Source organism: Magnolia sinica, chromosome 9 (assembly GCF_029962835.1).
Source record: "Magnolia sinica isolate HGM2019 chromosome 9, MsV1, whole genome shotgun sequence".
NCBI classification, from domain to species: Eukaryota; Viridiplantae; Streptophyta; class Magnoliopsida; order Magnoliales; family Magnoliaceae; genus Magnolia; species Magnolia sinica.
Window position 1 is genome coordinate 5,524,970 of NC_080581.1, and position 22,942 is coordinate 5,547,911.

The 22,942-nt window shown below is 39.1% G+C and overlaps 1 protein-coding gene and 1 non-coding gene across 2 annotated transcripts; one reads left to right on the top strand and one right to left on the bottom strand.

The window, feature by feature from the left end:
- The first annotated feature begins 7,464 nt into the window (after positions 1–7,464).
- On the top strand, positions 7,465–15,607 carry LOC131256738 (piperic acid synthase CYP719A37-like). The gene is made up of 18 exons (XM_058257767.1): positions 7,465–7,967; positions 8,054–8,113; positions 8,230–8,306; positions 8,386–8,443; positions 8,534–8,617; positions 8,723–8,759; positions 10,028–10,097; positions 10,229–10,423; positions 10,519–10,611; positions 12,158–12,383; positions 12,508–12,591; positions 12,750–12,901; positions 13,017–13,113; positions 13,338–13,487; positions 13,582–13,659; positions 13,763–13,885; positions 14,002–14,115; positions 15,072–15,607. The coding sequence occupies exons 1-18, from the start codon at positions 7,629–7,631 to the stop codon at positions 15,150–15,152; spliced, it is 2,118 nt and encodes a 705-aa protein (XP_058113750.1). The 5' UTR covers positions 7,465–7,628; the 3' UTR covers positions 15,153–15,607.
- Positions 15,608–20,406: 4,799 nt separating this feature from the next.
- On the bottom strand, positions 20,407–20,477 carry TRNAG-CCC (transfer RNA glycine (anticodon CCC)). Its single transcript has one exon. It is a non-coding gene; the product is annotated as a tRNA-Gly (tRNA).
- Between the last annotated feature and the right edge of the window lie 2,465 nt (positions 20,478–22,942).

The following is a 22,942-nucleotide window of genomic DNA, read 5'->3' on the forward strand; positions in this document are numbered from 1 at the left end:
CACACATACAAACAAAAAAGCCCTCGCAAAAGGCAACCCGTGAATGTCACGAGTAGATTTCATTCGGGATCTAGTGTCCACACTTGGACAGGTAAAAGGAGAGCTCTACGACTTGGCATGAATGCTGCAACTAGTCTATGATATAATGTAGAGCTCTATCCTTGAGGTGTTGTGAGGTGGGATGAGGTAGTAATGATAACCTTGTTTTATGAAGCTCGTCATATGACTCCATGCCTTCCCTCGAGGTCCCAATTGTCACGCCCCAAAATTCGGGTACAGAGTGTGCACCCTCAGACCCAAGTTTCAGTTCGTAACTCGTACACAAAGTGTACTAATTTAATTCCTTAATCGGTTTAATCAGAGATGATAATTATATTCAATACGAGGTCCACCATAATCTCAATCACACATACATAATACTTAGCACCAATTAACTAAACATATATAAATCTTGACGACCCTTAAAATAAAATGAACTTTAAAATCATTCACTTATTATACCATTATAATATAATGATATTTATTCCATGCTAACATTATTTCAAAGAAATAAGTCTAAATAATTGCTTAAAGTCTCAAAATAAATACTAGTATGCATTATCAAACTATGCTAACAAAATAAAATATATAATAAAAAATTGTCTAATGCCGCCACTTCATCTTCAGATAAGTATGCCCATGTTTTGGGTGGGTCGTGTTCAGGTATAGTAGATTCTTCCGGTTCTTGCATCACATCATTTGCTAATAGCTCCTTTGTACGGTTTTTTCATCAATAAAAATGTAAGCTGGCCAGACTTAGTAATATAACCCAGCATGGTTCATAATCATAACAATTAAAATAATACATAAATACATGTACGATGATATGAATATAAAATGATGTATGAATGCATCAGATGAGATGATTGTCCATCTGCTTGGGTTGGAGGTCGTCAACCCGCATCCACCCGTTGGGTAGGCTTCCACCTTTCGGTAGGCTTAGGCATAACCCGTATCTAGTAATACTCTACCAGGATCGACATTTCTTCCAAGGAGGGCCCATAGGATCGACCATGCATTATGCAATGCAAGGAATGATGGATGATATGTAAATATATATTTTTCATATTTGATATAGTTGTTTTGATTAAAATATTCACATATAAATTTATCGTACAATTATCATATCAAAATATTCAAACTAGTAAATTAATCAAACAATCACAATGATTTATTTTAATTTTAATTAATTATGAGACAAGTTGGGTTACTCACCTGAGTTTGTTAGTATTGACTCTGCAATGTAATTAGGTTGATTTGAATTTCGGGGTCCTACCAGTTATATTAACGATATTATTATTTATTTATTTGTATTACATGGTGGGGTCCACATTTGATTAACATTTTAAGTGGCCAAATCTAAAATAATCAAATAATTAAAATTATATATTTATGTAAATTTAATTATCAAGATTTAGATTTTCTTTTTAAGATCCTTAAATTGAATGTCAACGATGTTATTATTTATTTATTTGTATTACATGGTAGGGTCCACATTTGATTAACATTCTAAGTGGTCAAATCTAAAATAATCAAATAATTAAAATTATATGTTTATGTAAATTTAATTATCAAAATTTAAATTTTCTTTTTAAGATCTTGAAATTGAATGTCAAATAATTAATCGGGGTGGCCCACCGGATGATTGGATCATCCAGATTCTTGAGGTATTATCATGTTTTGCCTCTACACATTACATGAATAGTGTGGATTTAACCACATAAACATTGATGACCCATCTCAACCTTCTAAGCCAAGTGATAGCAACACTTGTGCAAAAATCTAAGATTCCTTTATTAAACACTTTTAGATCTGACTAATGTGGCCTATCTGATTGTTAGATTGATATAAAAATTATGGCCCTTGTATATTTTGGCCTTAAGGATCATATGATTCGCACAGATCTATCTTAGCACAATTAGATTCCATCCATTTAATTTATTCCTAAAATATTACTAATTACACCGAAATCATAAAAACATTACTTTATTAAAATTGACTCTACACACCCATACAATGATGGTGTGGATGATCCACGCCATCCATTGTATAGATCAAGAAGAAATTAACAAGATAATAATAAGTTAAAAAGATTTAACGATTAGAATTTACCTGATCGAGCCTTTTTAGAATTTTCTTTTCATTTTACTTTAGGGCTTCCTATCTCCTTTTTTTTTTAATGCAGAAACCTGCTTCTTAAAGAAAATTCTCATAAGATAGGATGAGCACATCCTCCCTTATCCTGAATTTGAATTTTTTTATGATATTTAATAAAAAAATTTATTATTACTACTTCAAGAATCGATCCCTAAACCTCTCTCTCAATTAAGAATTTCGCTACCAACTCAATTATTGACTTGTTTTTTTATTTTTTATTTAAAAATAAAATTTTTAAATATTTAATTTAGTTTTTTTTTTTAATGTACCAAAATTTAGGGTTGTTACACCAGTGCTTGGCGCCTCCTAGTGGGAAATAATATTTTGGTAAGTGAGGCTCACCTTGGCTAGCATCTACGATTGAAGTTCTTTGTCTTCTTGTATCGCATTAAGGTCAATGAATGTTCTAAAAAGAGGATCCCATTCAAGTGATCATCTTATCTCACGCTATAATACAAATAATCTTATACGTATCTCCTTTTGGCCCATTGTCCTACTCTTACCATATCCTACATTTATGATAGATCTTTAAAAAATAAATATGAACTGTTAATTTTATAAAACAGTGCATATAATTACTATAAATCAATTATTTATAAACCAGTCCGATCAACAATATTGATCAATCATTCCAATTCTAATACAAGGCTAGCTAAACCCATAATGAAAATAAATCCTTTGTTGAGAATTTTAATTCCAATGAAAATATAATTAACCACCCAACGCACAATGATCTACTAAGATGCTCACACATTGGTAAGTAAAAGCAATTGATCAAATCCCATTATAACTCTATGTTTTTTCAAGTTTAATGATAAGTATAACAAGCATAGGAAATGCAAGTAAATATCAAATTGTTAGAGCCATCTTGATTTTCTAAATCTAGTCAATATATATACATGCACACACCCACACGTGTAGGAACGATGACATATGGTAGAGACTCACCATATGCATAATAATTACAGTATATAATGACCTATAGATTAGACTAGCTTGACTAATCAATAACCATTACAATATTTTAGGTTTATAAAAAACTAAATAAGTTAGTTCTTATAGTATAATTCACATCGAACTTATCTTATTTTATTTTCAAAGAATACAAAATTTTGATGAAGTCTCCCAACATGTTCATCCAAATTATATCAATTCCATATATATATATATATATATATATGACTGTTAACAAGGTGGCCCTAGGTTGCCTTCACCATGGATTTTGAACAATTCAAGTTGGGCCTATTTATAATTTTGATTTTTACTAGCTCGAGCTTAGCTCATTAACAGCCTTATATATACACAACAATAATGGGTAATAAACCAAACATTAATGAATAAAATATATAATTTATTAGACTAAAATGACATATATTCCAATGCGTTCTTGATGAGTTAATTTCTATAGGTAAAACAAAGCAAGCGTTACTAAGCAATGCTGCAAATAAATAAATAAATAAATGAAAATGGCTAACTAGGTGGGAAAAGCTGGCTACCCATTGAACCAGATACTCCCTATAGCTCATGAAGGATCAAGTTGATTATGTGGAATTTTAAAATAAGCTACCTTATTTAAAAACTTGGAGCATACCTAAGTAGTTGGGCAACTTTCAAGGTAGGTGACTTTCATGTTGTGGCCCATCTGTTTGCACGGCTCTGATGTCATGGTGGTATATCTGTATGTAAAGACTATTTACTGTTCAAATTACCAGGACAATCACCTACAACCGGTTGTACTGTAAATCTCATCTTTTATGCCTTCAAAATATTAAATTTCATTTTCTAGGTGATCATATCTATGAAATTATTAATTAAACCATTTAAAACTCGTTAAGAAGTGCATTGTCCGTGCACATGAGGCACGTGCTTTACATTGTAAGAGGATTAATATGATTCTCTTGATTGCGTGATCTGGAACATTGATTGGTTGGGCCCCACCGTGGATGGAATTTTCCATGGAATCCCTTCAATTGAACAATCTTAACCCCAGCTGTCCATGAATAGTGGACGAATATCGACGGCTTGGATCTTATAATCTTGGAGAGTTTCTATGCATGGTCCAGTCAAGGTGGACCACCAACAGGCCAAACCAATTCTCTGAATGTGGAAAATGTTACACAAAAGCTGTTGGGATAGGTTGCAGTGAGTTCTTTTGTAGTTGAGAAGATGTGAGACTGCCAACCAACATCTACATTTTCTATGATGCTTGTCCCTTTCTCATCCTTATAACTGCTCAGGGACTTGGTTTTGTACACGTGGCAAGGTGCATAAGATCTGAATCGTTCATCAGGATCACTACAAGTTGGGTGGGCCATGACCCGAGAAATACATCAATTGGATAATCCTAATCAGTCTAATAGAAAACCTTCAGGTATTGAAAATCACAGCCACAAAAACTCAACTCAACTCAACTTTCTTTTGGATGTAGTAATCTGAGGGTTGGGATTTTCCAATCCGCTTGAATTTTGGGATATGTACAATTTGATGTAGGGCTAATAGATGATCGGTTCAGATCCGTTTATTTTGGCCATGTGCTCCCAAATAAGGTCACTGATGCATAGTTCTTCCATACACCTCCGTGTACTTAAATGGATAAACGTACCCGTTTTAGGCCAGAAACATTTATGGTGTGGTCGGATCCACCGAGTTCATGGTCGAACTTGTGGCCACAAAGTCAGATTACAACGGATAGCGTTTTCACAATAAATGGTTGGGGGAAATTGAAAGATGATTGAACCACGACCGTTGGTGGTTGAACGTTGGGATCTGCACTTCCAAAAAGGTAGTCAGATTGGCTTGTGGGGACACCACCTACTTGTGGTAGGAGTGGGGTGAGGATATAACGGCATGGTGATCGGGACCGTTCATCTCGTGGGTCCCATCATATGACTCCAAATTCCGTGTCTATTGTTCTAAGCCATTGGTTTTTATAGGATCCAAACTGTTCATGAGGGTCTCCCCCGCATGAACGGTGTACGCCATGAAATTCAAGCCAATCCCAACATGTGGGCCACCGAACAAATGCAGAGGTTTTTACTCGGCCGTCCAGCGTTTTCTATGCACGGTGGGGCTCACTTAATGCACCGGATTATATGGTACACGGACGCGGATTGCGTCCTACCCACGCCCCTCTCGAGCTGGGAACGGGCAAGAGCTTTGAGTGGCCAGTGTGATGTATGGGTCTTATCCACACCGTCCATCCATTATTTCGTATCATTTTAGGGTATAAGTTCAAAAATGAGATACATCCAAGGGTCAAGTGGACTACACAGAGGGGATTAAACACATACCGTTGAAAATATTTTGCAGGCCACAGAAGTTTTGGATGGAGATGATATCTGTGTTTTATCTTTATCCAGGTCTATGTAACTTTATGAATAGGTTGGATGGAAAAAAAAAATCACCGTAACTTTATGAATAGGTTGGATGGAAAAAAAAAAATCACCGTGGGCTCTAGAAAAGTTTTTACGCCGAGAATCATTATCACCGCTGCTTCTTGTGGTGTGGTCCACTTGAGCCTTTAATCTGCCTCATTTTTCTACCATCTAACCTAAAATGATACGAAAAAATTGATGGACGGTGTGGATAAGACCCATACATCCCGGTTGCCACTCAAAGCTCCTGCCCGTTCCCAGCTGGAGACGGGCGGAGGTAGACGCAATAGCCGTACAAATATAGGCAGCGGTATAGGCAAGTGAAAATAACTTCCTTCACCAAACAAAAGGAGGACGCGGATTGTGCAGTGAGGAGCTCACCACGGATATACTGTGGGGCCCACCGAGATGTATGTTTTCCATCCACGCCATCCATCCATTTGTCCACCTCATCTTAGGACAGGAGAGAAAAACTAAAGCATGTCCAAATCTCAAAGGGACCACGTTATAGTAAGTAGTGAGAATTGAACGCCTACCGTTGAGAACTCATTGAAGGCCACAGAAGTTTTGGATCAAGATGATATCTGTGTTTTTTCTTCATCCACGTCTTGGTGACCTTATGAATAGGTTGGATGACAAATAAAATTACTGTGGTCCCTAGGGGTCATTATCCCCAATTTTTTTATGGTGTGACCCAATTGAGATTTCGATATGCTTCAATTTTTGTATTATACTCTAAAATGATCTGAAAAAACGGATGGACGGAATGGATAAAACACATACATCACGGTGGCCCCACAGTATACACACCACACTATGGTGTGGTGAGCTCCTCACTGCTCAATCCAAGGTCAACATCCTTTAACAAAAAAGGAGACTTTCTCCCGCAGGTATTTCCCTAAGAATGTACAACCCGATGTACTGCACCATGATACGTCGGTAGTATAGCCAGTCACATCGGCCCCTTTTGAACAATCTAAACGATTTATATGATGGGCTCACGTGAATGAGGAGTACTCCAAAACAAATTTTAAATCGATATATTCAACCCTTTGATTATTTCAATGTTAATTAGACCGTCCATTTTCAAACCAGAAAGTCAAAGGTCCGGTTGTAATATTCCAAAGTAAGAATTTTAATATATTAGCTAAGCCTCATCCAGTTTGTGAGGCCAATCATATAAACGGTTTTGATCATTGAAAGATGGCCTTAAATCCAAAGGCTGACCTCCCGATGTATCTTACCGCAATACGTCAAGCTGTATCCAGCAAACCTCTATCGAACGCTTTTAAGAGCCCAACATACACCTCCAGTCTCCACCAGGAGAAAGCGCGCGAAGAGAGATCAGATACTAGATAGATGATAGCATCACACGTACGCCCACGTGTCACCCATGTGAAAGATCCGGTGGGACCACGTATGATGTTACCCTGTCCAAAAATCCAATCTGGTGTGCTTATCAAACGACGCATACTTTTCGTTGAATAGAGGCCGTTGCTGATTTTAATCGTACCCATTCATTTCCTCAAGCATCTACATCCCACCTGAAGATTGGATTGGTTTGACTCGTGGGAGATAAAAAAATTGAAATTCAAGCCTACCTAGTCAATGGACCAGATGTCTCACGTGTTACAAATTTTCACGTGTACGCAGATTAACCCCTTCAATTTCACTCTCGCGAATCGCAATATCACTCGTATATAAGCATATCTCAACGCAAGAATACTTCAATGGAAGTTATATGATCCATAAGGGCATTATCGTAATTTTATCAGTAATCTTAACCAGAGTTAACCATGGTTAAGGGAGGTAGGTGGTTTGACCAGTCCGGTTTGGTGGGCTTTGGTTCGACCAAAAGGCCGCATATAAAAGAGCCCTCTCTGCTTCTCAACTTTCTTTCAGGGTCTCTTTCGCTCTCCAGGCCTCTCGAGACAATTCCGTTTCTCTACAGAGACTCCTTCCTCTTGTGTCGGAGATTTGATCTCGACCGTTCAGTTCAAGGATTCTTGTCGTCCGTCCGATCGTCCCCCGCAGGGCTCATCTAACGGTTCAGATATCATGCAGTCCAGTTCCATGAAGATCTCTCCGTTCGATCTCATGTCGGCGATCCTGAAGGGGAAGTCCAATCCGGCGGCCATTCCGTCAGATTCCGGCGCTGCTGTTATCATCGAGAACCGCGATTTCCTGATGATCCTCACAACGTCGATCGCTGTCTTCATCGGATGCGTAGTGATCTTCATCTGGCGGAGATCAAACGGCCAGAAATCTAGCAAAGTCGTGGACCCGCCTAAGCCGTTGATCGTGAGGACCGAGCCGGATCCGGAAGTGGATGACGGGAAGAAGAAAGTCACGATCTTCTTCGGCACGCAGACTGGCACTGCAGAAGGATTTGCCAAGGTCAGTGCTTGCTCATCCTGTTTCTTTGATCTCTGCCTTGGATTCCTCGGTTCTGTTGCTTGATTTTATTTTTGGTTTTAATTCAGGCACTGGCGGAAGAGGCGAGGGCACGGTATGACAAAGCGATTTTTAAAGTCGTTGATCTGGTAATTTGATTTTTTTTTTTTTTTTCACTGATCTTGAGTAACGTCTGAGAATTTGTAGCTGTTGGCTCGGTTGTTAGATGGTTAGATGTTGATGAAATGATTGAATTTTGTGACAGGATGATTATGCGGCTGATGACGATGAATATGAGGAGAAGATGAAGAAAGAAAATATATCGTTTTTCTTTTTAGCAACGTAAGTTAGAGTCTTTTTAGATTGGTTTAAACTCCTGTTCTCTCAATTTTTATTTATGTATCTATTTTTTAAAATTCAGATATGGAGATGGTGAGCCAACAGATAATGCTGCAAGGTTTTACAAATGGTTTACAGAGGTGAATTTTGAGAATTTCAGCTGAGATGATCTCCTTTTATTTCTTTTCTTTTGAATTTGCATGGTGATTTCTATTGCTTGGTTTTTTCAGGGGAATGAGAGGGGAAACTGGCTTCAGAACCTCAAATATGGTGTTTTTGGGCTTGGAAACAGGCAGTATGAGCATTTTAATAAGGTTCGGGAAAAAAAAAGAAGTTGAATATTACGGGCTTTTAGTCAACACTTCTTTTACCTTTTGGCTGCTGCTGACATTTGGTTTATGCTGTGTTTTAAAAAACAGATAGCTAAGGTGGTGGATGAGTTGATTGCAGAACAGGGTATGTGTTTTGGATAGCCGGATCCCCTTTTCTTTTTCTTTATTATTTTTTTCTACGTTTGGACGTTATGGACTTGTTGAGGTCATTGAACTTGATTAAGTGATATCTAACTGTGTCATCTTTGTATGCGTTATTAAATACCTACCTATTTCCATGAATTAGTTACAAAATCCCATCTTAACCAATGAACTTGCCTCTATCAATGGTATCTGCCTTACATTTGCTGGATTAATTTTATGGTTTACTTCAATTGATGAATTCATGACCCATTGTAATTGGTTGGAAGTTCTATTTGTGTCGTTTTCTGTTGAAATAAAAATTGCGGCACTGATTCAATTGGGATTTTGATCAATTTAGTGATTTGTTACAGATTAATAAATATGATTTGTATTAAGTGCCATTCATTTCTCCTCATTATTTACCTGTTAACGTCATGGGGAAAATGTGTCTTTTTAACTGATATAGGGCAGGGTCTTGTTCATTAGCTGTGTAATTTTTTGTTTTTAATATTATGTTTACTGAGTTTTGGTGATGCTGCTATGCTCACCCCTCTCCAGATGCACCTTTATGTGCAGCACGTGTGCTAAGAGAATGAATGCAAAATTATGATTTGGGATAGTCCGTTTGGCATGCATCCTCTGAACGGGTGTACAAGGGGCCCCTAGCAGCAAGATGAATGAACACAAAAAATTAGGATTCAGTATGGCGCATTCATGTTGCTCCACAATTATACGTTGAATGGGCACTTTGGCAAGTGTATTTTTAGCCATACATTCCTTATGTTGTATGCTTCATCTGCATGGTGGGGATCACCTTATGCATTGTTGGATATCCCACGCACTTGCCAGGTTGGCACTAGTGATGTGTAAAGATGTGTTTGCAGATGATTTTGCTTGCTCATTGATATTTTAAGTTAGAAAGTCTTTAAAATGTTTCTGTATAATGTGCATAACAGTACATTCAAATTACACTACAAAAGAGGTGTTGTATTTATAGAGTTCTAGAAAGCTTGACCATTATCTAGAAACAATTGCATGTGAAATATGTTTGGAACCAAAAGCATTTTTCAGTCTGGATGTGTATGGTGTTCATTGTATCTGATGGATCACTCTCTTTTTTAATTTGGGAGTTTGCAATCAACAGGGCAAGAGTGTTACTGAGTTTGCTTGTTTCAGTTTTGATAGAAAGTGCTATTGTACATCCCATTGCTTTTCTGCAATTCTCCTAATCCATTGATGGTAGCTCATCTCTTTTTTCCTTTTGTACAGGTGGCAAGCGGCTTGTCCCGGTGGGTCTTGGAGATGATGATCAATGCATTGAGGATGACTTTACTGCATGGTGTGGAGAACTTTCATATTTCTCAGCATCTCTTTGATAGACTATAACCCTTCCACACTAGATAATACCAGATGAACCTAACATTTGTAAAAATCGTTTGACTTACCTCATCTATTTGTTTGCTATCTTAGGCGAGAGCTTGTATGGCCCGAGCTAGACCAGTTGCTTAGGGATGAAGATGATGCATCTGGTGCTACTACGCCTTACACTGCTGTTGTGCCGGAGTACCGAGTTGTATTTTATGACCCTGAAGATGCAGCACTTCAAGAGAAGAATTGGAGTAATGCAAATGGCCATGCTGTCCATGACGTTCAACATCCATGCAGGTACCAATGCAAATTATACATCTTGATGCTCATGATTATTGATTTTCCCTATTTGTTTCTTCTGTAAATTGACATGTCTTACTTTCTTAATGAAGAGCTAATGTGGCTGTGCGGAAGGAGCTTCACACCCCAGCATCAGATCGTTCTTGCATTCATTTGGAATTTGACATTTCTGGCACAGGGCTCGCGTAAGTTCCATGAAGTTTTTTTTGTTGAAATGTCATATTATTCATCATGCTTCATGTTAAAGGGTTGTTCATTGAATTGTATTTATCAAACATTTTTTATAGGCTTTGTTTCTTTTACACTTATGCATGTTCTATCTCATCTGTGAAGATGCACTTGCGTCATTGGTCAGCAATACAAGATCTAGTTATCGATCTTGTAATGGACCAATGTGAGTTAAATTAGGGATTTTCTCTGCATGCATTCCTGTGTTCTTCTGAAAATATCTGATTAGTCAGTATGCCCATATCATATTTCTTCTCGTTATAACTGTTCCATTTTGGATGTTTATGAAGGTGGATAATCTGTTTGTTTTTCTTTCACTGTCAATGTTCGAGTGAGCTGTAGTTTTTGGCTTTCTTCAGAAGCCCTTCAGGTTGTATCTCTTGTTTTGCTTTTAATAAAATTTCATAAAAAAGAGGTCTCATTTTGGTTATAATTTTTGTCTCTGAAGGCTTGACTGTTCAATAAGAGTCTACTAATTGTTTAGGGACATGATTTCCTTCATAGAGTCATTAAGACAGATTTTACATGGGTGCATTATCTGAGAAGCCTACATTGTTAAAAGATGAGGCTGCTCCTGGTAAGAAGCATTCATGGGCAGAAGCTTACGTTGTTGAAATAAGAGATTGCTGTTAGTTAGAAACATCACTCGAAACATTTTCTGTCCTTGCTTGGAAGGGGCTTATTGGTGAAAATTTGATTGTTTGAGGATAAAAGATTTCGAGAATATATGATAACTTTGAATAAGAAACTCTTTACTTGATCGGTGAAGAAAACTGTATCCTAAGCAACATAATTGCCATTTATTTAAACCATCAGTGTAAATTGCATATTGAGATACCTTCAACTTATCTGAGGAAATGCACTGACGAATATTCTGTTTGTCTTTCTTGATTTCCCTAGTTCATCAGTTCTTCCAAATATAAATATTCAAAATTCTCTTGTTTCTTTGAAGTGAAAAGGACTACCTTTTTCTTTCTTGTCATGTATTGAAGATTTTGACGATGCTATTGCAATCAACATGCTGTATTCTCTGCTAAAAAAATTAGTGGGTTAAGCAGATACTGAGTTCCATGTGCTATACAGTTTAAGTCAGTCATAGTGGCATGGTCCTCTTGCCACTGATGTTCGTCCTTTATTACCCATCTTTGACCCTAACACATCACATGGAATCATGCACGGAACACATGTTATTTGACATTGCCATTGTTGACACTAGCCAGCCTGGCATGCCTCATCTCCTTATTGAGAATTTTAGTTTATATAAGTGAAAAATATTGAAAGCATACCTTTTTAAATAAGAATAACCAGCGCACTAAAACATGGAAGTGAGATGCATAAGGCCTTGTTCAAATAGCCATGTTGATTTGTGTTAACCATGCATGTCTTACATGTTTTGAAAGAAAGAAAGAAAGTGTTGTGTTCTTGTCACATGAAAAACTGGTTAGCTTGTTGGTGCAGTTCTCACATGAACTGATCTTTTGTGCATGCTCTGTTTTTCTTCAGGTATGAAACAGGGGACCATGTTGGTGTGTTTGCTGAGAATTGTACTGAAACTGTGGAGGAGGCAGAAAGCTTATTAGGTCTCTCACCAGACACTTTCTTCTCCATCCATACGGACAAAGAGGATGGCACCCCCATCAGCGGAAGCTCCTTACCACCCCCATTCCCATCTTGCACCTTAAGAACTGCTCTTGCCCGATATGCTGACCTCTTGAATTTCCCTAAAAAGGTAATTCTTCATCTTTTAAGTCCTTTTTCATGTTTCAAGCAGGTTTTTGTATTTCAAGAAACTTCTCTATGGATGGCTTTTTGATATGCATGTATGTATTGGTTTTTGTGTTTTTTGGCTTTAGGCTGCTCTAGTTGCATTAGCTGCTCATGCTTCTGACCCCAGCGAAGCTGAACGACTAAGATTTCTTGCTTCTCCTCTTGGAAAGGTTGGGACTATTCTTTTCAAACTCTGGCATCCTACATCTCTTGCTACCATTCTCATTATGCACATGGCTTTCCTCTTCGTGCAATTCTTTTCCAACTCTGGCATCCTACATCTCTTGCAATCATTCTCATTATGCACATGGCTTTCCTCTTCATGCAGGATGAATACGCACAGTGGGTAGTTGCAAGCCAGAGAAGTCTCCTAGAAGTCATGGCTGAATTTCCGTCTGCCAAGCCACCTCTTGGAGTTTTCTTTGCAGCAATTGCCCCTCGCTTGCAGCATAGATTCTATTCGATCTCCTCTTCTCCAAAGTGAGCAGCATTTTGAATTTGCACTATTCTGTTTGCAGTTATCATTTTTTATTTTTTATTTTCCTTTTTTCATTTAACATCAATTAATTTTTATTTGCAAATATGTTTACTGCAGGATGGCGCCATCTAGAATTCATGTCACGTGTGCGTTAGTGCATGGACCGACACCCACAGGGCGGATTCACAAAGGCGTGTGTTCAACCTGGATGAAGGTATTTTCCATGTTAACATTGTTGTGAAAAAGAAACAGAAAATCTTTGAAAATATAAAACGACTAGTATTTTTTGGAGGATCAATCTAAAACGACTAGTTATTAATTGGGAAATTAGAAGGGCATGAATCTGATTCATTATGTGAATCTGATTGATTTTATGCTTTCCTCATGCCTTCGTTGGATCCATCATGTTCTTGTCTTATTTAAATTCACCATTTGCAGCATTCAGTTCCGTTGGAGGAAAGCCGCGACTGTAGCACAGCTCCTATTTTCGTTAGGCAATCGAACTTTAAGCTGCCTGCAGATTCTTCTGTACCAATTATCATGATCGGTCCTGGAACGGGATTAGCTCCCTTTAGGGGTTTCTTGCAGGTTTGTAATGCACAGATGGAATTACTGTTTTCTCCTTATCAATGAGCTCAAAAGCTCCTAACAAAGGCACCTTTCTTGCATTTGGGTTTTTCAGGAAAGGTTTGCTCTGAAAGAAGCTGGAGCAGAACTGGGCCCTGCCACGCTCTTCTTCGGCTGCAGAAACCGCAAAATGGTAATGCTCTTATCAAACCTTTCATCATTAAAGAACGGGATAATCTGTTATTTGATGATGTTTCCTTGATGGTGAAATTCAATTGGATGTGCATGACATGCAGGACTTCATCTATGAGGATGAGTTGAACAACTTTCTTGAAGCAGGTGCACTTTCTGAGCTGATCATTGCTTTTTCACGTGAGGGGCCGAAAAAGGAATATGTGCAGCACAAGATGGCAGATAAGGTAACCCTCATAAAAAGATGAAATGCTCTGCCCCCCTCTTCTTCCATCTGTAATTGGTCCTGAGCCTCTCTCTCTCTCTCTCTCTCTCTCTCTCTCTCTCTCTCTCTCTCTCTCAGGCCTTGGATATCTGGAACGTGATCTCTCAGGGCGGTTATATTTATGTCTGTGGTGATGCTAAAGGCATGGCCAAGGACGTCCATCGTGTCCTCCACACCATTGTCCAAGAAAAGGTATGAAGCCTGGTTGATCTGATCCTTTAAAGGCCTGTTTGTTTGCATGTAGTGTGACAAATGTCAGGTGAAATAATTGACATTCAATGTTGTGTGTTTAACATGAAATGTGATGCTTTTATTTTCTGCCGCCATGTCATGTGTATGACTTCCAAGCCAGGCAAAAGTTGGGCCTCATTATAAAGGTCACCAGGGATGAAAACCATGATGGCCCATTCACTGGTGGGAATGGGTGATGATCCGACCTAATGCATGTCTGTGGCCCCACCTGATGAGTGGATTGTCATCAGCATGGTATATCCACCCCCTTTTCATGGATTGGATGAAGAGACATCAACAGAAAATAGAAGTGTTGTATGCTAACACATGACACTTCATGAGGTCATTTCTCATGACACATGACACTTGGGGCCCGTTTGGATACCACCACCAAATAAGCGACCTTTTCTACTTAACAGCAGTTGATAAGTAACTTATTTGAGATAATTAAGTTTGGTTTAAGGTCAATTATAAGTAACTTTTTTTAACCTAAAGTTACTTAATCACTTCAGCTTAATAAGTAGAAACCAAGATAAGCTCTACTTGAGGCATAATGAGTAGCTTAGGTAACTTACGATCCAAACACTCCCTTGATGAGATTGTATCATGAGCATTTTTTGTTTTTTCCTTTTGTTTTATACATGGCCACCTCTTGCTTGTGTGTGAAGGGGGGCATGTAGATAACCAGGCCTGAAAATTGTGCCGGTGACCTCAGCTGGTGGGCCACACATGTACAAAACAAATGACAGTGCAAAAGAAATGACTGTTAGTCCATGGCCTGCCTGATTTTTGGGCTGGGGTATCTGCTTGTGGCAATGCCTGCCTTATGGAGGGCGTGTGGGTGCAGTGCAGTGCAGTGCAGTAGAACTCTTTTAATAGGATTGCAAGTGATGGATGGCCTTACAAATGTGTTTCAGGGATCGCTGGATAATTCCAAGACGGAGAGCTTTGTGAAGAATCTTCAGATGGAAGGGAGGTACCTGCGTGATGTATGGTGAGATATCCGTCTCAGCTGGGTTTCTCTTGAGGAAATTGCCACATAATCATGCAGATCCTGGAATCTCAAGATAAAAAAAGAGATAAGAGTTTGGGAGATGGCACTCTGTTGTGCCTTTGCCCAATTCACCACCTCGAGGAAGCTGGTCACCGATGATCCCGCTATTCTTTTTTCCTCTAACAAGGATTTTTTCTTCTTCTTCTTGTAATCCATAAATTTATTAAGCAGGTTAATAAGTTATTCATATATGTAGTTTGGTTGATGGTGGGCCACACAAGGTTTGGTGGGCCACCATTTATAGAGAGAGTGGACTCTATAGCCGTGTAGGGTGGGGTATGTATAAATAGATGACAATTGTGTGCGGTCATTGAGCGTAGTGTTGTGTTTCTTTTATCTGAAACTCTGGAAAACACGGAAAGACGAGAGAGAGAATTTGGATGCAGCCCTTCAATTTTAGCGTCTGGATCTTTGGAAATTTCTTAGGAATCATCCCGCAGTGTATGTGTGGAGCCCATGGTTAAGTAAAATCTCAAATGTTCCATTTATATAATGTCTGCTTTGTTCCATAAAATGTCGGCCATTGTTATTCTTCACTTTTGATGTGCAATTGAAGGGAAGGGGGGGTGATGAAATGTACGCATACCATACAATCGACCCTGGCCTCACCCAAGACGGCCGGCCCTTATTGTGGGACCCACCTTGATGTATTTATTCTATATCCATGTGTTTTTCCAGATTATTTTAGGGCATGGGCCCAAAAATGAAGCAGATACAATTCTCAGGTGGACCATAAAACAGGAGACAGTGGTGATTGTTCATTAATGGGCCGCAAAAGTTTTCGATCAGGGCTGATATCTGTCTTTCCCCCTTATCCAGGTTTATGTGACCTTATCAACAGGTTGGATGGCAAAGTACCATTAAAGAAAAATTAGGGTGGGCCTTGGAAGTTTTTAATGGTAGGGCGTTCAATCATAACTGTTTCCTATAGTTGGGTCCACCTGAGGTCTGGATCTTCTTCAATCTAGGCTTATGGCCTTAAAATGATCTGGAAAAATGGATGGATGGTGTGGTTATAGAATAAAGACATCAAGATGGGCCTCTCTTGTGGGGTTTATGTGGAATTCAAACTCCACGCATTAATTTATTTGTATGTGAAGACTAATCCTGAATCAAAACTCAGGTACTCAGGTGGGACACACCTACAACCCACACAAACGCCTATGGACGCAAGCAGTTTGGCCCACTATGAGTATTGGAGTAGTCTGATTATTGGTGTCCCTTACTGGTTGGTTGCACCTGATGAATGGGTTGGATGGCATCAAACAACATGGTGGAGCCCATTTTACTTCTGGAAATTTCTATGGTGGGTGTCACCCTCCCTGATGTCCTTTGCGCTGGCCATGTCATTTTGGCATTGGGGGGGGGGGGGGGGGGGGGCACTCACACATCAAGGTGGGCCCCGCATCTCAAACATGTAATTAGTATGAGAGCAAATGCATGCGGTCGTTCCCTTTTTAAGTTGATCTGATTGGTTAACGGCAGCTTGCATGCAAATTCCTACTATCAAAGTCATGGGCCTTGCTGCAGATGGAGCAGGCCTTAAAAACCACTGATTGAACAATCATAACCGTCCTTTGAAATTGGATCCCTGACCATTTTTTGAACGGTTAGAATGGTTCGAACAGTCTTATTCTTCCACAATGGACCCATGGTGGGCCCCATTCTGTATGGGAAAATGCCCCAAAAGTGACATTCCATCTATGGCGCCATTTTATTTTCGCTGTCCATTTGATGGCGCCTGGTTCAGATATATGTTGGGGGACTGCGGAAGCACACTGAGATGAATCAAGAAAAATATTCCAATCATACAATCAAATTCAATCACAAACACTCCAAATTTACCGTGGAAAAATCCTTACAGAAAAGAACAACGGCACAAAGCGATGGTAATATACTATGAAAGCAGAAAATTACAAGAGAGAGATTACTCAATTCGAACAAGCCTCGAATCTCCTTAAGCTATGCCCTTGAAATCCTAAAACGAATTAGAAAATTCTCAATACTCCCAAATCCTGATTACACAAAATCCGACCATTCCAAGACTTAAAAGTGGGCCACACCATGTGAATTAGAGGATTTTAGGCAATGATATGACATTGTTCCCTATGGTGTTGACTACCTGATTTTTTTTTAAAAAGCTCTATTGATACAGGTAAGAGGCCCCACGTTTTGCTGGGCGTGGCTGGATATAGGTTAACTCTACGTTAAATATTTTATACCCGTGGCTGAGTTGGGGCCTAATCCTGGGCAGAACGCCAGAACCTTTCTCCTTCATAACGGACATTGCCTCGGCTTGGACTTAACTTTCGGCCCAAAGACCAGGGCTGCGACCAATACTAAGGGCCAGATTTTAATGGGTCCTCCGGGTGATCTCGGCCAAGTCCATTGACGGTTTAGCTTTGCACTTACAAATTAACATTACGAGCAATTATAATTTAAATATATTAAATAAAAATAAAAATAAAAATAAACGTAGATTTCTAGGCCTCTTAAAATTCTAGTCAAATCTATTAGAAGTTGACAGTCCACACCGAACCGCAGGCCCCACAATTTCAGATGGCCAAAAATTAAATGGATAGATTGTTGTTGATATCTCAAATCTTTTAGCACAAGGGTTTGTTGATGCCATCGATATACCATTTGATAGCTGCTCGATGCTATCAAAAAATTCTAAAACTTTTATGTTGGTTTTTGGACACTTCGTAGTGTCCTACTCGATGTCATCAAAGGAGTTTCATATCATTGATGAGTCATCGCTGCCATCAAAAAAATTTGAAAAATTCTCAGTGCATTCTCGGTGCCATTGAAGTGTCATCAAAAGTGTCATTGAGCATAACTGGATAAGTGCGGGAATTGTTTCCGATTTCAATTGTGATTACACACACACACACACACACACACACACACACATTAATCTGGAGGGCCACCAAGTGGCTGGAACATAACCCAATAGTTGTGATGGTTGGAAGTTTGACAGTTCCTTTTACTCGCACCAGCGAAACCAAAATCATTTGACAGTTGAATGTCGATTTTTGCCCATATTTACCAACTTCCAGCATCTTTCCAACCATCCATTTGCATGGCAATGGAAGATAGCTAACTTCGTCCAATTGCCTTGATTTCAAAGAAATGGTCCAAAAGCATGGACCGCCAAATCGACGGGCCTGATTAATCTGAAAATGTATTTAAGACAATACAGTAGCAATCAAAACAAGCATAAATCATTAGCTGTGATGCAAGCATTGATAAACCGCAACCTAAGCATTTATAGTCCGCACCTTTCGTTAATACGCTCGACTCGGATTCGATCCAAGTCAGGAATGAAAGAGAACTAAAGTACCTTTCAGATGATGAAAAATTGACCCAATCCAACATCAAACGAGGAAGTTATGAGCATCTCCATTGGATCACGCTATTTAGAAAGATTAACAATCCAAATTGCAAAATGACGATCGTAGAGTTCCAACGTGCTTTTGGGATATCGAACGGTCTTAGAATTAGCCAATTCTGTTCCCTTTAGGAAGCTTGTCGAGTTTTCATTCCAATGAGCTCATAATAGTCTAAATTCGACCACTGAAGAGAGAGTTATGAAGTTTACTATTGGACAAGAAGATGAAAGAAAAATTCAAGACCGATGACTGCGATCCCAATTACAGATGCGCAAATGGTCTCAGAATACGACGATTCAAGTTAGTAATGAAGAGCACAAAAAGTGCACACACGTGTGTGTATGTGTGTGTGTGTAATCACAATTGAAATCGAAAACAAATCCCGCACTTACCCAGTTATGCTCAATGACACTTTTGATGACACTTCGATGGCACCGAGAATGCACTGAGAATTTTTCAAATTTTTTTGATGACATCGATGAGTTATCAATGATATCAAACTCCTTTGATGACATCGAGTAGGACACTACGAAGTGTCCAAAAACCAACACAAAAGTTTTAGAATTTTTTGATAGCATCGAGCAGCTGTCAAATGGTATATCGATGGCATCAACAAACCCTTGTGCTAAAAGATTTGAGATATCAACAACAATCTAACCATTTAATTTTTGGCCATCGGAAATCGTGGGGCCTGTGGTTCGGTGTGGACTGTCAACTTCTGATAGATTTGACTAGAATTTTAAGAGGCCTGGAAATCTAAGTTTATTTTTATTTTTATTTTTTATTTAATATATTTAAATTATAATTGCTCGTAATGTTAATTTGTAACTGCAATGCTAAACCGTCAATGGGCTTGGCCGAGATCACCTGTAGGACCCATTAAAATCTGGCCCTTAGTATTGGTCGCAGCCCTGGTCTTTGGGCCGAAAGTTAAGTCCAAGCCCAGGGAATGTCATTTATGAAGGACAAAGGTTCTGGCGTTCTGCCCAGGATTAGGCCCCAACTCGGCCACGTAAAATATTTAACGTAGAGTCAACCTATATCCAGCCACGCCCAGCAAAACGTGGGGCCTCTTACCTGTATCAATAGAGCTTTTAAAAAAAATAAAATCAGGTAGTCAACACCATAGGGAACAATGTCATATCATTGCCTAAAATCCTCTAATTCACATGGTGTGGCCCACTTTGAAGTCTTGGAATGGTCGGATTTTTGGTTTCTCCCTTCTTCCCTGGTCCATCCTGGTGCTGTCTGATGAATGGCTTGCATGACATGTACATAACAAGGTGGCCCCCACAGACCTACGTGGCCTACTGTCCCCTGTGTTGTGGCCCACATGAGTTTCCCCATTCGGACTTTTTAAAATTGATGGGCGACCAAATGGACGGGGCTGATATGCTGTACACATCATGTGGGCCCCTTGAGTAATAGCGGACCTGAATCCTCCACAGCACCTGTTTGAGGCTGCCCATAAAACACTGAAGCTTGTGGGGCCCAGTATGTCTTATATACAAAATCCACTCCGTCCATCAGGCTCTATTCTCAATTCTATGACTCGGAGTACAGAAACGCAGCAAGATTCACATCTCAAGTGGGCCACACCAGAGGGAAAAAGGAGGATGGGATACCAACCATAGGCTTGTTTGTGGGGCCACCTTAGTGAATCAGTTGTAACAAACCAGAATGAAGTGAAATACAAAAATTAGCCTAATTCAAATATCACACAGGCCGTATATGCAGTTTTACATTCTCATTTGTGGGCCCCACAAAGAAAAGGATTCAGCTAAAGAAGGGAAAATAGTAAAAAAATGCGCATCCAGGGAATCGAACCCTGGTCAGTACCGTGGGAGGGTACTATGATACCACTACACCAGATGCGCCTGGTTTTATAACTGTGTGATAAAATATTTTATAAATCAATCAAAATAAAACCTTCCAAGAAAATCTGAGCGTACTTATTATGGGCCAAACATGTTTTTTGAACATGGATGATGGTGCTTTTAAATCTACCTGTTGTTATCTAAGATGAGTGGCCCACCCAACGAGTGGACCGGCCTGATATTTTTGTTAGGTCATCTTCATTTTGAGGCCTCATGCATCACCCAAACATGCCAAGTTGGCACGTGTGCTGCGTTGGGTGTGGGTGGCTAGTAAAACTTACACACGAGCTAAAGTTCACTGTAAGTTTAAAGCTTGAAGCATGTAACACACGTGAGCTAGGTACATGCCAACACGTGTGTAGATGGTTTGTGTATGCATGGAAGGAGGAAGATGGAACGAACCATCGTTTAGAAAACCTCAAAATAGCTGTGATGGCTGTTATAGTAGTAGGGCCCAATACTGCTATGCTTAAAGTTCATGTATACTGATTAGGATGCATGCAGCTGTTCATATCAGTTGATATTTGTCCTTTAAGGATGTGGAATCGATAAATAAGATTGGTTGAAATCCGTCCGTTAAAACAAAACCATAATTCATGAAAAAAAAATAAAAAATAAAAAAAAATCCCTTCAATTTTGAAGACTCTCCTATAGTTACAGTTGCATAACTTACTGGATTTGTCTTCCATAGCTGATCCACATATATATGTTGAGTTGCACCATAAGCTCTTCATATGAACTATTGCTGTCCTTCCAACCTACTATTGCAGCCGTGGACATTTCCTACTTGAAATGTCCTCTCTTCCTTATTACCTACTCTTTTCTAAAACTCCTTTTTTAGTATAAGTTTTCTATATAAGAAGTACACATGTAGAAAGAAAGTATTTATTCTTCTTTTTTGAAACTCTTTTCTAGAACTCCTTTTTTATATAAGAAGTACACATATAGAAAGAAAGTATTTATTCTTCGTTTTTTGAAGTATTTCTTTGTAAAAGAGTTTATATATATATATATATATATTATTATTATTATTATTATTATTATTATTATTATAACACAAGCACACCTTGTCTAGCACACACCTCAATGGATACTTGAACACATGACCTTTGTGTTGAAATTCTTGTGAGCCCGTGAGGCCTCTTTATATAATAGTGTCCTTATACAATGGAAGATTGAGAGAGATGTCTTTTACTATTGTTATTATTTTTTATTTTAGTGAAGAAGAAAAAAATCATGATGCTATTGTTTGGAACTGAGTATATTCTTAAATCATAATTTTTTATTTTTTATTTTGCTTCTTATCTTTTATTTTTTGCTTTGGCTCCTTTTCTCTTCTACCTTTGCTTGTATCAATCTGTTGTTTATTTTTAAAAAATAAATACAGCTGTTTTGGTGTATGCCTCATGGCTTATTCTTAGTTACACCAACAAACAATCTCCTTGTATCCCGTCACCGGCCAAAGGTTCTAATAATTTTCTATAAGCATGTATGCAAAGAAATATATATATATATATATATATATATATATATATATATATATATATATATATATATATATATATATATTGCGAATGTTGATATTCACATCGACCCTTGTTTCTATTCTCCCCAACGGGATGGTAAACTGGAGAGGATCAAGAGTTGGGTCCCTTATGTGTGTACAGAAGGCTTATATGGTGCCCTCACTAGCATGTGTTTTTCCTTCAAATATGAGGCCCCACCCGTTCTCCAGGAGGTGGTCGATCACTGGATACATCCCAAATAATTTTTCATCCACGTGAGCTTTGAAAACAACATTGTGATTACGGAACTTACTAAGTCCGATGCCTACCAGTAGAGACCTCTCTATCAGGATTTGAGGGTCGAGGTCTCGCTTCGACCTCCGTTCGGCGCTCGCACTTGTCTTCTTTTTAGAGCGACTCGGGCGACTAGGCCTGGCCTCATCCGAGGCCGCTCTTTTCTTTCCCATAAGGAAAAGGAGAGTCGAAATGGAGAAGATGGCGGTCACGATCTCAAAAAGATCCATGGAGATAGAAACACTTTGAGGATGGAGTGGATTTGAAGGTATGTGGGTTATGAGACACAAAAAGGAGGATTTTGTGCTCAAATGAGTGAGAATAAGGAAGATTAGGAGATGTAAAGGATGGTTTTAGAGCAAATAGAGGTGGAGGGGTGTAGGATGTATAGAAAAATGGAAGATTAGAAGTATGAAAATGAAGATTTGAGAGAGAATGAGGGTTTTTAGAGAGTTTGGAGGGGTTAGAAATAGGTAAAATGAGGAAAAATGGGTGATAGGAAGGTTAAAAGGGGGGCCCCACGCGTGGGAGAGACCCACCTCACTCGGCCAGCGGCGGTGCCGTCGCGCCTTGCTAGTTCGGCCGGCAGTGCGCCGCCGCGCCCTGCTAGCCTAGTCGGCGGTGCGCCACCGATCGAGCAGTGCCGTCGCGCCCTGCTTGCCTGGC

Bases quoted from the DNA above. Each gene is read 5' to 3' on its own strand.
- LOC131256738 (XM_058257767.1), top strand. From the start codon at position 7,629: ATGCAGTCCAGTTCCATGAAGATCTCTCCGTTCGATCTCATGTCGGCG. The intron at 13,660-13,762 runs GTAATGCTCTTA...CATGACATGCAG, and splicing joins GCTGCAGAAACCGCAAAATG to GACTTCATCTATGAGGATGA. The intron at 14,116-15,071 runs GTATGAAGCCTG...AATGTGTTTCAG, and splicing joins ACACCATTGTCCAAGAAAAG to GGATCGCTGGATAATTCCAA.